The sequence below is a fragment of the Ciconia boyciana genome, chromosome 1 (assembly GCF_034638445.1).
Source record: "Ciconia boyciana chromosome 1, ASM3463844v1, whole genome shotgun sequence".
Classification (NCBI taxonomy): domain Eukaryota; kingdom Metazoa; phylum Chordata; class Aves; order Ciconiiformes; family Ciconiidae; genus Ciconia; species Ciconia boyciana.
The window spans coordinates 217,954,200-217,968,921 of NC_132934.1; the positions used below are offsets into that span (position 1 = coordinate 217,954,200).

A 14,722-nucleotide genomic window follows, 5' to 3' on the forward strand; every position below is an offset into this window, starting at 1 on the left:
TACAATAATTTTTGTAACTCTGCAGTCAGAATGATTACATGGTCAGATACAGCTGATAAAGTACTAAGACTTGTACATCTTCATAATACCATAACACAGCTTCAGGGCTCTGATGATGTTCTTCTCAACAACGACATTCTCATCTCTGCGGATGTCCTCACTAAAGTGCTTTTCACCAAGAGAGTTCAAAATTCCTGATCTGTGGATGTCGGTGGCATTTTTCCAGGTTAGTCCTCATTCTGCCTAGCCGGAAAGACTAACAGCTCCTACAGATCTCAAACCGAGAAGGCAATCTGTTTACTTAGCACAGCTCTCCCAAGCATATGTTTCCTGAGTAAAGCCATAGATGGCAGCAAGTGACATTTTACAAATTCAACTTTTTGGGGGTTGGTAGCCTTATTCCGTTTCATATATTTTGTTGAAGCATATGGAATTAGCTTTTCTCACATTTCTTATGAGCAGGAATGACACCACTCTTGCAGTTGAAAGGTTCAACTGCAAGTTGAAAGTTGCAGTTGAAAGGTTCAACTGCAAGAACACACAAATAACCACAGGCTGAAAAGTAGCTAGGGCTACTTGAGATGCAGTAGGACCACACACAGCATAAGATTAATAGATTAGATCCTAAGATACAACAGGAGCCCAGCCAGCAAACACAACTGTTATCACAGCACAGTAATAAATATTCATAGCCAAATATAAGGGGAGGGAGAAAACAGCCTTCCATTTACAATTAAAAATGGACCTAAGCTTCTGAACTAATCAAACGAAGTAAACAGCACCATAATGAGTCTTAATCAAATCTTATCTGGTACAAATACTCTCTTGAGAGTTGTAGATATCCTAATGATGAGACAAAATGCATCCTCCTATAATTAAGTGGAAATAGGATTAATTGCTGTGGAGGCCCCAAGACCTTCCTTGAGCATAGACCTGAGCACAAATGGGAAATCTCCCATCAACATTGAGAAAAATTATGTCAGCCCTGGGACCAACTATACTGCTTGGTGAGACTCACAGCGGGCTATCAAAGCATCGGAGTCTTTAGTTTGATAGAGACAAAATAAGACGAGAGGAAGAATTCAAGTAACCCAGCCTCAGGGTCCAGGATGCAAGCTGAAAGAAGGATTATAGAAACCAAGGCAACAGCTTCAACTTTTCTTTTGCCTTATTTCTGCAGCAACACCGATCAGTGGAGACAGTAAATTTTTTTCTCCAATAGCTTAAAGATAAAGGGACACAGGCAGTGGAGAAATGAAAAGCTATTTTAAGGCAAAATCAGATCTATCCAATTGGCTGATCTAACAGCCGTAAAACGCCCAGCAACCTTCCTTACTGTCGTCACAAAAATGAAAGCTTAAAATACAGAAGTTCTAGTTCGGTTGCCTGAGTCGGGTGAGTAAGTGCAAAGGAACTAGATGAGTAATTTATTTTCTCAAATTACTGAATTTCAAAGGTGTTGACCTCCTTTACAGATGATGCTTGAATTGTGCCACCTTCAATTTAAACAAGCACCCTCTGCTCTCAGTGCTTGCCTTTATCAAAATCCAGCCTTGACGCAGCAGTAGTTAAATGCTGTTTTGATAAGGATGGAATTCCTCCGGATCTAAACTCTATGGTGTAGCATTAACCACAGTCAATTTTAGCACTCTGCCAGGGCCAGAGGTATTATCAGACATATTCTAACATTTCCTTTAAAAACAAGCGAGCAAAACAAACAAAAAACCTTTAACAAAACAGAAACTTTCCATTTTTAAGAAGAAAATATGGGTTCTGGTTATCAATTACAGCCATTGTATATCATCTGTCATGTATCAATTGTGCAGGAGCACTCTGGTGTAAGCCATATTTTTCCGCAAACTTTAATCAAGGAGTCTGCTCCCTGAAACATCACAAGGAAAAATACCTTCTATGCCAGGGAGAAAAAGATCAAAAATAACCTACTGAGCTGTGAATGTGCCAATCTAAGGTATTATGTTCAGGCACTACATCTTGCAGAAGACAAAAATGTCGATTTATTCAGTATGTCTCGGTTGTATGCACACTTTCACTATATTTCTTTGCTGGAGCTTCAAATTGTGCCTGCTTCCACACCCGTCGTGCTTGTCAGAAAATACGCGAGTTATACGTACGGTACGGTTCCTCAGTTCCTCCCAGTTGTTAGATTCAAAGGATTCAGGGTCTCTGAGGAAGAGGGGAATGAGATGAATGCATCTATGCACAATACACCCTGGAGAAATCACATTACCAATATATATAATCTCTAAAAGGTTCTGACTCAGCTCACGTTGTATTAGATGGCACACAGAGACCGGTTTGTCTTCTGATAGTTAAACAGGCTGGCACTAGAGCAATGTGTCAAGAATGTAAAATTCCCCAGGGAGAAACAGGCAAGTGGAAGTGTCTAGCAATGACCAAAATAGCTTCACCAGAGAAAGGCAAAATTTAATCCAATGTACTTATGAAGTTATCTTCCCCTTCAGAAATGATGAAGAAAGAAAAGGAGGAAAGGAGTAGATTTGCAAAGGAAAAAGCACAAAAGAGCAGGTCAAGAAGCCAAGATGGGAGAGAACAACAGGCACGCTACTCCAGAAAGGAAATAAAAATAAAATGCATTTCAAGAGAAAACCACAAGAAAACAAAAGGAAGAAGGGAGAACGCCTCTGGAATGAGGAATCACGGTACATGCTATCTAACACACCACAAGAGGAGAGAAAGCGTGTGCACGTACACATGCACACGCATGTGACCTACAAATAACATTCAGCAAAATGTCCATGTCTTCCAAGTGCTAGCAGTACACGCACACGATCACTTAGAAACGGTAACTCCTACACGTGCTTCTCTACAGGTATTGCAAGTTCATGCAACCATTGACTTGAGGAAATTATCTCAAGGTTACAAAATTCATACCCTGCAACCCTTGTCATCTTCTAGATGTGCTATCCTCTAGCTGCTTTACTCAATTAGAATAAAGAGGAGCTTTCCACGCCGGAGACTCGACCATCATGGCAACAAACCACAGCACATTAACCAATACTTGTTGCTGTTGCAAGCAAAGTTGCATTGATACCTTCCCAATAAAACAGTTTGGGGTTTGTTAACAAAATAAAATCTATATGTTATCATCAAACACTTTCAGACATGGCACCAGAACATATTACTCTTCCAGTTACAATCACAGCAATATCCACAAAGATTTTCAGATGGTAAGATTTAATGTGACAAGGTGATAATGAACTAACTAGTGTTAAAGGGCAAATTACTTTGGGCTGTTCACAGAGGGTACGACAGTGTATGGTGTCAGGCAACCCTAAAATACCGTGCCTTCACAGTAATGGCCGTAAATGTAAATCCACTAAACAGTTCTTTGCATGTTTTGAGGACTTGTTTTTTTCTGTTTTACTTTATAAATTACATACATCAAACTGACTTTCACAAAAAAGAAACAAAGCCTGTGTAATCCTTCTTTTTCCACTTTCCAAGTCCTCTTTTTTCTGAATAACGTGGAGGTGCTGACAAATCTTTCTCCTTCCTAAGCCAAGCCTTTCCAATAATTGACCGTTGTCAACTCTCCAGACACCCTTCTTTCCCCACATGCTATCCTGAGAAGGACCTCTTTGAAGCACTGAGCTAAATCAGAGGTCTCTTCGCTTTGCTTTACTTACCAGTCGCAGCTCCTCCACCCAAACACAGTGCAGCGGGACAGGGAAAGGGTGGTTCCATGGCTCCCCTACAGCTTAAATACGTGATGGGAACTTTTTACACAAATACCATTCCCCATACCCAACCATCAGTAATTCCAACTTAATCAGTTGCACTTAAACATGCAGGAATGCTGCAAATGTTTGGTTTTCACATATTGAAGAGAATTATAATTGCCTTACAAAAGAAAACATTTTTACTCAAAGCTTACAGAGTTTATTCTTCTATGGACCATACATGCGCAAACATCTCTTGTCTAATTAATGGTCCTGAAATTACTTAATAGCGCTCTTAGAGGAGTGGGGACTAATAAGGGTTGAAGCTAAAAGAAAAGGCCATCCCTAAGTAAAAGTACAAAAAGCTTAATGAATTCACTTACTAGCTTCTCTTAAAAAAATTCTGTACTATACATAACTTATGTGGCAATATATAAAAGTCACAAACACAAAGTGGTTTACACACCTACCATTTAAAAACTCAGGGACAACTTCATATCTTTGAAATACACAGTAGAAAACTTGTATCAAAAGAGAAAGAAGAAAGTCAGTAAAAATCACCTAGCCCCTGAGTCGTCTTAGACTCAAGTACTTGGCATTTTCACCATATTCTGTTGTAAAACAGAACACGTGTTAAATACTAGAAGGACAAGGCATGGTTTAACTACAACACACCGGCTAGCACTGGAAAACCACAGAAACACATTATTTGTCTATATTAGCTTTCTACCAAAGACTGTAAAACACATCTCAGAGAAAATTGTTCATGCTCTCTACCTCTTTGGAGTACTGTTTGGTGTTTATAAGGATGCGTGTATATGACTCCGCATTTGCTCCTCATTAGATCTGAGAATTGCATGCTATTTTTTTCCCTCTTCATTGCTTTTCTGGATCCCCTTCCTGGCCGTGCACCTCTTGCCCAGTATCTTTCCCAATGGAGCTCTATCCATCCCTCTGCTTTTGGAAAAGACCGCTGCCTTCTACAGCACACTACAGGGTTTATTTCTGATCTCGCATCACTTTTTTTTTTTTTTTATATAAACCTTCCACTTCTTGGCACTTTCCTTCTATCCTCAGTTATATTCTGTGGCTGTGGCCAAGGAAACTTGCAATTTTGTCTCCAGCTCTTTTAGCTAATTCTCTCAGAAAAGCCAACCTTCTGCTGGGCAAAAGTCCTTGTGTGCTCTTACATCTCTTCTTTGCTGCATCTGCACAGACAGCAACTGGTGTGTTATCCCTGCCTTGTGCTCTCTGTATCGTTCATACGGGACCATGGCCTAATTTCTACTGCGGAGATCCCTCTTAGCCATTACTATTGCAGCAAATACTTCCAAAGTTCTAACTTTCCAGAATTTAACAAATAAAACTCACTCCTGTCAATTTTTCCCTCCACCACCTCCCCCAAGGAAACACGTTCTCTCTTTGCTCAGTTTCCACTGATTTATTGGGTTCTGTTAATTAGGCATTCTTAAGACTTGCAAACACTTAAGTTCCAGACTGATTTAATTTGTACCTTTTATACTATTTTTGTGCAAGAACATTCTCCTCTGCAACTTCTTATCCGGATTTTATTTCTTTCTGCTGCTGCTTTCATCTTTCATTCTCATGCTCTCTGTCCTTGCATATTTAATCATTAACTATATATACATTCAAGTACTTTGGAGTAGAGTCTGTTTGAAATAGTTTACTTAAATAAAAGGCTATCGCATTTTAAAACACCTTCTGTTAAGAGAGCATATTCTGGATTAGTTTTAAAGAGAGGCTAACATTTATCACACCAGTAAAAGGAATAATTTTATTCTGTATTTTCTAACCTCTTGAACTGCAAATCGCATTCCTAATTACACCAGGTACGCTGAATATCCAGCGGTATGAGAAGCTCTTAACTGAAATAATTACATTTGCTCTACAGTTTTAATTAAGCAACCCACTCAGCCGAAAACTAATAGATTAGTTCCTGTTGCTTGAAATAGGTTTTTTGAATCACTGGCCATGAAAACAGTTAACTTTTACCAGCCCAACACTGGCAGTCAAATATGAAGCTAGTTTATCTTCTCATGAGTCTTTCTTAACCCAGAACAGGTCTCTCAAACCTCTGTAACCTTTTCAAGAGTACCTCAGAGTAGAGAGAGATACAAAGATTATTTCAAATGCTTTCCCATCGACATTACAAATTAATATGCATATCAAAAAATACTAGAACAGAAGGCACATCAGCGTGTGTCAGTTACTTCTAGAAGCCAAAAAGCGTGAACACAGAGATATGATTACCATTTTCCGGTATTAATTCCTTCAAGCAGAAGGAAACTAGTGAACTTGAGATTGTTTGTTCTCTATTTAAGACAAAGCCCGTAAATACAGAGATTCTTGACCTTTGCGCAACAGCAGAAAACACAGCAAGTTTAATCGTTCTTCATCAGGAGTTTTTTTAAATATTATTCTTCTAATCTCGAGTCTTTCACTAAGTTGATTCAGTGATTTGAGAAGTATGAAATCAAGGAAAAAAAAGACATCTTAAAATTCCCTGATTTTTGATACTAAAGCTTACATTTCCACAAACAAAATTAAACAGCTGTAACATAAATCCTTCTGTGGTAAGAAGCTGAACGTGCCAAAATAATTTCCTTCTTACCTCAGCCTTGCGAATACTCTCTCTTGCTTCATCTATTTTCTGCTCCAGTTCTGCTCGGGTTTGCTCAGACATCACAGGCCCATGGCATTCTAGCTCTTCAAGTGTCTGTCAGAAATAAGAAAATACACCACAGATGTAGTAAATGCTAGCAAGCCATTGACATGATAAATATTTATGACAAGTGGGAAATTATTGTTTGATTAGATGCTGGGTTGACCGACGAAAGCCCATTCCAGGAAAAAAGACAATGACCAAGGCAAAACACCATTCAAAAGCACAGTATTTCACATGGAAATTCCACTTAGGGGAAAGTTGCAACATCTTCATGAAAACATGATATGTGGTATGAATCAACTCATCTATATGTTGATATTTCCATATTTAAAATGGATATGTTGCTCCACATTTATGTCAGGTTGAAAAAGAGCATCTTAAACATGGAGTGGGAAGTTGCTGAATCACAGAAGACACACTGGAGTCTCTTAGTTTCACGTACACGTGTGTTGACTGCATTGGTCCAAATTAAAAATAACAAAAGCATGTGACTGCACAAATCTTCACCAGTTATCTGCAAATCTGTGACCGGTTCAGTGACTATGCATTTTGCATTATATAGCCTTTGAAGAAAAAGCAGAAGGAGCATCAGGTGCTAGGACCAGAATCCGGGATGCTCCTTCCTTCCTCTGGGGAGAGTTTTTCCTATCATACTTTGGTTACAGACTCTCTTAATACCTTCCTCCTGGTGCTACAAGTTCTGGGTTTTGCTATAGAGCGACCCAGGTTCACCAGAAGACAGGTAAGATGGTAAACACCTACTTTGGACTTGCTTCTTGCTTCATGCATTCCCCTGGGTAGTTTTAGGAATGGCTCAAATCTCTAAAGACTAACGTGGAACTAGAAGCAAGCTCCCCCACTTCCTGGGCTGAAGCTCATTGAATACTATACAATATTACAGATATTGTAGTATAGACACATCCTCTTCAACTGAATTTGATGTAGTCTCTGCAAGTTAGGCTTGAGCCGAGCGTGTGAAACAGATGTTTTTAGGCAGAAGTTAGCGCAAGAAGTTAGCTTGGGTCCCAACACTCTCTCCAAACAAGAGCATGAGCACCTTGCCATAGATGTTTAAGGAACTCAGTGACCCAAGGGATGCATATCTACTGGATGACTTTATTCTCACTCCTAGGCAGTCTCAGCTGCATTCCAAGATACAGCTACCCGAAGCCTGTTAAGACGTCCAAATATAGCCCTAGGTTCTTCTATGTTGAGCCACATATGTAGAAATAAATTTATCAATACACACTTAATTTTGTGTCTTCACATTAGATTTAAGTGCACATTACTCGTGGATTTTCCTAGTGTTGAAAAGACTTTTGAAATCCAAATGAATACATTTTTTTCTATGGGTAACATATACATGATATAGTGGAGATGAGAGGATCCCTGAAACTTCAGTTGGAACAAAAGGACGCTGTGTCAGATAGAGGTAGGTATGCAAGTTATTTGCAGTAAAGTAGAAGCTGTAACTTCAGATTTATATGGGAATAACAAAACGTACTGACGAACCAAAAGGTTTGAGGAGCTGTTAACCTGGCTGTTTGAGTGTACCATGCCAAGAAAGGATAAGATGAAAATGGCAGGTTGCCTGGAGAGACAACAGGACAAAAATAATTCCTGGGTGCTTGTAGCAGCTCCTTTTTCATGCAGTGGGGAGCTGCAACAAATAAAATCTGTAAATGAAAGTTTTCCTAACCTACCCGTTGACTGTGGATGATGTTTTTGTGCTCCCGGGCTACCCGGGTAGCCCATTTCCGAGCCTCCTTGTTGAGGCTGTGCTCTTCAGTCGTTCCAGTTTCCGATTCCAGTTGTCGACTCTGGAATAGAAAACAACAAGAGACTGAGTCATGACATAGACCTGGCATTACCTCTGTAGATATGATGATATTTAGTTACAGGATAACTTTATATTACATTTATCAGCCTGGGATCTTGTTTCATACAAAACAAGAAAGAGTCAACAAAACCAACTCTCTTCCTTATGAACTTTGTGATGGTACCATGTTGTGGAAAGCCAACTACGAAAGCAAATCAAAGTTCAAAAGAAGTCACGACTCACTGTCTCAGGAAAATCAGCGGGACACTGAATACCAGACACAGTTCTACTGCAATAAAGGACATTCACGGTGAAAAAAACTGAAATACTGTTTCACCCATACACTATATCAAAGAGATGAAGAATAACTAGCCAAGTCGGTCACCTAATTTCTAAAATAAACATGCATTATAGGAAGCAAAGATGAAAGGTTAAGTGTGATCCAATTGGCCATTTAGGCTCATTCTTCGTAATTTGTGATCAAATCGTACTGCCATCAAGTATTTGACAACAGCACAGCCATTTCTGTCCAAGAAAAAAAAAATTGTCTGCAAAACAGTAACTCAAATTTCAAATCACATTTTTTGATATTGTTTCATCTTATGCCTGCTTTTATTGTGTCACTAAGCAAAAAAAAATAATTCCTCCCGCTCAAGAAATGCCAACTAAAGCAAGACGGAGTAGCTCTCTGTTGTCTACAGATTGCACAGAACCCATCTGAAACTCTGAAGACAGACTTCCCAGCATTTAGTTACTGAAATCATTCCCAATCTGTCTATAATTTCCATCACTGCTACAGCAACTACTCTGTGCATTTACATATATATCTCAGTGTTTAGGATGCAAATCAATCTCTATCCTTTCACTAAAGTAGGTTTCCTGATATTCCTTCTATATCTGTGGGTATTCTGTACACAATTACTGCACCTATACTACGTAAGGATAAGTAACTTAATAATGATTAAGTTGGAGAGAGTCCAACAAAGGGCTACGAAGATGATGAAGAGGCTGGAGCATTTCTCCTATGATGAGAGGCTGAGAGAGCTGGGACTGTTCAGCCTGAAGAAGAGAAGGCTCAGAGGGATCTCATCAATGTCTATAAATATGTGAAGGGAAGGTGCAAAGAGGACGGAGCCAGGCTCTTCTCAGGGGTGCCCAGTGAAGGGCCAGAGGCACAGGAGGTTCCCTCTGAATATCAGGAAACACTTTTTCCCTTTGAGGGTGACCGAGCACTGGCACATGTTGCCCAGAGAGGTTGTGGAGTCTCCATCCTTGCATATATTGAAAAGCCGCCTGGGCATGATGCTGGGCAACCAGCTCTCGACCACATGACCTCCAGAGGTCCCTTCCAACCTCAACCAGTCTGTGATTCTATGATTTTTTTTTCTGAGCCAGTCTCATACTCTCCCCGTCAGTAAAATTAGCTGTGAGAAGACATTATATTTACCCCACCTTCCCAGGGTATGCTCCTGGTACAATAGAACAGATTCTTAGAACATACATTTCAGTGGTTTCTCCAATTTCAGTTAATCAATGCTCCGAAGGGGATCCTCAAGAACAACTCCTCTTCCTGGATGACTTGCTGACTCAGGCACGTCTCACTGCTGAGACAGTCCCTGCAGTCCAGAGCTACCCTGCATTCCTTTTTATCACAAGTGCTCTTTGGGCTGATATAATCTTGCACAACCTTTGAGACCAACTGAAAAAATCCCTGTATGAATTATGACTCAAGAAGAGAGAGTATGCTTAGTGCTGCTCAAAACAAACTGAGGTTGTGCATGCACGCATGAAAGAAATGACCACTTCACGAGTTTCTCTCTCTCACTCTCAACTCTATAACAAAAGACAAGGATTTTTCTCCATCGGGTGTGGTTGGAAACTAGAGAAGGTCCCACAAGTATGCAAAAGTTGTTCAGGAAGGAGAAATTCAAGGTTAGCCAGCAGGAAAAGGGTAAGAGTGCGGAAAGACAAGGAATTATTTTCAGGCTAGGTGAGAAGCCTCCAGCTGATGCAGAAGAAGAGATGGTGGTATCAGGTATTTCAGTAGGCAAAGTGGTACAATTCATGTCAAGGAAGGAAGACAATTTTAATACCAGCATTTGGTATAGACTGGAGTAAAATCAAGAGATACTGGGGAGCAAACCAAAGTGATTTTGAAAGCAAGATTTTTATGCCTTTAGATTACACTGCCCTCATGGGAGAGGCAATAATACTAACTTATGCTAACATCCTATCAGAGGATTTAATTGAAAATGAAGGAAAAATTGGTTCAGCTTGTTACTTTGTTCAGCTAAGCTCCTTTTCATCAAAATTGAATCTGGCCTTTATTCTTACTCATCTTCTTATTACAAGAGAGCTGGGGGTAGCGGATTCAAGGGGTTGCGAAGGAGATGATTTCCAACAGTAGAGGCAAGTGAGGGAAAGGAAGACAACCCCTACACGTACACACACGCTCCCACCACAGGGCTCTGAAATATATCTAATGCTTCAGGTGACTTCTGGGCCACTTTCTGCCTCTATTTCAAGAAGCTGTAATTCAGCCAAGAAGCTTGCAGTGCTTCAACTTGTCCCTACAGAATGCCTTAAGGCACACATTAATAGACATCAAAAGAGGGGCGGAGGGGAGGTAGCGACCTTGTGTTGCTCCCAGTGACCAAAAAAAAAAAACCCCCAAGAGGCTTTTACAATCCAGTGGAAGATGTCAAGATATTTTAGCTCAAAGCCAGAAGCAAACATGTCCATGAAGTTCACTCACTGGAGTTGGACAGAGCCACAAAGCCCGCGTTAATGGTATTGTCAAAGTAAAAGGAATTGTTAGATGAGGTGTAGAGCAGCCCAGAAGAGGAGGAGGTAAATTATAAACACGTGGTTAGCTCTGGTATGAACAGGTAGGAAGGCAAAGCTGCCTACCAAGCAAAGAACAGACAGGTGCAGCTCTCTTCACCCGCCCCCTCAGTTTAAATATTAAGTTGGCTTTTGCCTGCTTTTATTGAGGTGGCTTTATACGATCTTGTTTCTTCATTGCTGCTTGACCTCTTTAATTACCTTCGTTAAGCTACTCCACTAGGTCATTGCAAAACGTAAAGAGGAAAAACACATGGATTTATTTAGGCACATCCGATCCTTAAGATAACATTTGACCTCAGTTTTTTCCTGGTTTATTGGAGTAAGCATTTTTGGATAGCTTCTTCCACAGCTTCCAGCTGGGTCTTAACAGCTGCAAATCTGAGCAGAATCGTTTGACGTTGCCTTTCCCCTATAAAACATCTCATAACGAATTTTCAATGTTCCCAGTGGTCTTGCTCCTACCCAGCATCTCATTTTCATTAAGAAAGAAGACAGACTTCTTTTCAGTTGCTTGATAACCTTCTGCATTACCCCAAGTGTGTTTTTTGGTTTCTAATCTATTTATCAAAAGCACTTGACCAGAAAAATGAATGCAAACTTTGTGGCTACTCCTAAGGGCATACTAAAAAAGAAATGAATTGTTATTGGATCAGAGTGGTTATATTAGTTATTCATAAAGCAGTATTGTATCCAAGCAGACCTCACTGTTGCTTAAAGGTCTAAAAATAAACAACATAAAAATGGGGTAATAAAAAGAGTTGGGGAGAAACCTAGAGCTGTGGTTTGTGTGGATACCAAAAATATAGGCAAAAGCAGGAGACAAGATCTAGAGGCAAAATTTAGTCTCCTGGGGAAGAAGCTGAAAACAGGGACTCCTAAAGTGCACAAGACCAGGGAGAGCGGTGGAAATACACACTGTGGATACTTGGCTGAGAAGACAGTGCAAGGAGAAAGCTTTCAAACCCATCAGGACCTGGAATGCCTCCTGAATAAATGGAGCCGGTATCACAGGGAGGGACTTCACCTGACCTGTAAAAGACCCAGTTGCTGGCACTTACGAAGGCTGTGAAGGAACTTAGAAGCAGAGGAGCAGTAGCAAGCTGACCGGCATGGAAGAGTATATGCTTCAGGAGGACTTCAAGGATAACTTGAGAAGTCTGTATCCTCAGGTAAAGACAGGCTAGAGAGGTATATGAAGCAAGAAATAAAAACCCACTGCCATTGAAATAGGTATGAAGAAAGGAGCTAAACCAGAGGTTTATCTGCTATAGACATAAAAATCAGAAGTGTAGGGAAGAAGGTGGGGGAACTGAAGTGTCTGGTCCTAACCTGATTTACTAAATTAAGCTCTTGCTTAAGTGTTTTCAGGACTGGAACTTGGTGGTGGCAAGACGTCCAATGACTTAATTTAACCTCTTCCAAAAAAGAGGGAAACCAAAACCACTTACCATGGCCAAGGAATGAAGGAAGAGCCAAAAAACCTGAGCTAAACATAGATGGACATTCTGCTGTTCTCTCAGGGTTTGGATTACAGTGAAAGCAGTGTTTAGTGCTAAAAATTCAATCAGTAAACCAACAGAAAGTACTAGATGACTCCAACCAGCTAAAGAGCGTAGAGGCTAGCAATGCTGTTTCTTAAATTAACAAATGCATTTAGTCTGTAGACACATGTCGCTTCTCCATTTTTGTCTGAAATGTTGTTGCAGGTGCAGAACTGCCTTATGACAGGGGCAAACACCCAGCTTGCATTCTCTTCTTTACGCAGTTATATCTGGATGCAGTGGCACATGTACAGTTTTAAGAGCAGAAAAGAAGTTGGCTCTCAAGCCTAAAAGCTCCTTATTTTTGTAGCTGAAGACTGAAAAAGTTCGCTCCAACAAAGGAAAAAAGTAGTAAACATTTACTGCACGCAAACTGCCAACACCAAACACACCTAAAAATCACAGCCATTTCTTTTAAAGAGGTGAAAATAAGAGGTTACCATGCCAATGTCGAAAAGCAAGCTCAACCTTATGATCGACACTTCTGGGGAGGAGGAAGGGGGATACATGATATTTTTCACACAACTGATAGCTCAACACAGCAGTTCTAAGAAAATCGTGAGTCAAGTTTGGTGCTCATTTTAGTCTATTATTGTAGAACTAATTTAATTTTAGTTTAGCCAAGACTGAGCTAGGACTGACTTGCATTTCAGTAAATTTTCAGTGTGATAAACAGGACACCCCCATCTTTAAAAATAAAGATTATTCACATACAGGGTTTTTTTTCCACTCTGGAGAATAAAAAAGGACCTACATCCACTATTAATAGGTTACATAAACCTCTGTACATATGGTATGATAAAGCATAAAACAAACCAACCAACTATCGCTGCTTTATATAAGCACATTCTGCTTTTTAATCTAATAAATTAACATATCTTCTTGCACTGGCAAGTGCTGGGGGGTGCAGAAGGATAAGGAACATCCTATCAGGCAGGGAGTAAAGAAAATAATTACATTTAAACTCATCAGGAGAAAGATGGTTCTGGGATATCTGAACAGAGAAAGAGGATCTGTGACTTTTTGACATCATCTGGGCTGAAAAATAGTCCTACCATGACCGCATGTTTTTTTACTAAAGAAATTTTCTATAGCAAAATATTTAAATCCCAACAAATACTGAAGCTATCGTCTGACATCTGGTGTAACTGAAACTCTCCTTACTAAAAGTACCCATGAAAGGAACAGTTGTACAGCCATATGTATGGAATAATTTATCCAGGTGGTTTTTAGGGGGTTGTTTAGTTTTAAATTCTGGTTCAATCATTATTTTGGGGGCTCACAACTAACCTACAAATGACCACTAGCTAGAAATCTCCTCTGAAACATACTATGCACACAGATTGTTGCCGCAGCTGATGCCAAACACGTTAGGATAGGGTTAGTGTAAAGGTTGTAGCTCTATTTTTTCCCATCTCTGGGGGGTTTTTTGTTGTTGTTGTTGGTTGGGTTTTTTTTTTGGAAAGACTAGAATCTTAAAATTGCTGGTTTTTGTTAGATGGCAGTGATTAATACAGCTTTGTTGTTCCTAGTGTCCGATGTTTTTGCATTAAGCACTTTTGTTATACAGCAGAGATTAAAAGCCACAAATCTTTTTATTTTTTTTAATTTTAATCTTACTTATCTTTAAAAGTTTTTAATCTTCTCACTGAAATTAATTTTGAAATTAGAGTGCAGTCTATTTTCGTTAGTGTACTTCCATTCTCACCCTCATAATTCTCAATATTCTTATTTGCCTCAGCTATCACAGCAGCTGCATTCACATCCAACTTTTCCAAAAATCTATAGTGCATTCTATTATAACTAGAACTATAGAAAAATTGCTCTCATTAGGTAACCAAAGGAAAAAAAAAGCGTACCTTTTGAATCAGCTTTGACACAGAGAAATTAATTTCATACATATTTTCAATGCAATATAAAAAAAGATCTATTTCTTAAGTGGCCACTTCTTTCAAGTATTACTTCTGCTCTCTTGTCTCACTGTTAGAAATTATTCAGAGCTTTGTTTAAACCGTGTTTCCTGACTGTAAAAAAAGAATGCTAACAGCATGCTCTCTAAATTAAAATCATATCAATTAGGTAGTGAGCCAATTGCAGCTCATTATACTTAGAGTAATCAGAAACGATG

General features: G+C 39.6%; 1 protein-coding gene across 2 annotated transcripts in view; it reads right to left on the minus strand.

The window, feature by feature from the left end:
• Positions 1-14,722, minus strand: part of FCHSD2 (FCH and double SH3 domains 2) — a 164,694-nt gene that overhangs the window by 20,886 nt on the left and 129,086 nt on the right. For both annotated transcript variants that reach the window (XM_072850933.1, XM_072850932.1), the window contains exons 11-12: positions 8,091-8,207; positions 6,334-6,438 (exon numbers count right to left, since the gene is read on the minus strand). In XM_072850933.1, the coding sequence (XP_072707034.1) occupies positions 6,334-6,438; positions 8,091-8,207 (222 nt within the window). The remainder of the gene's footprint in view (positions 1-6,333; positions 6,439-8,090; positions 8,208-14,722) is intronic.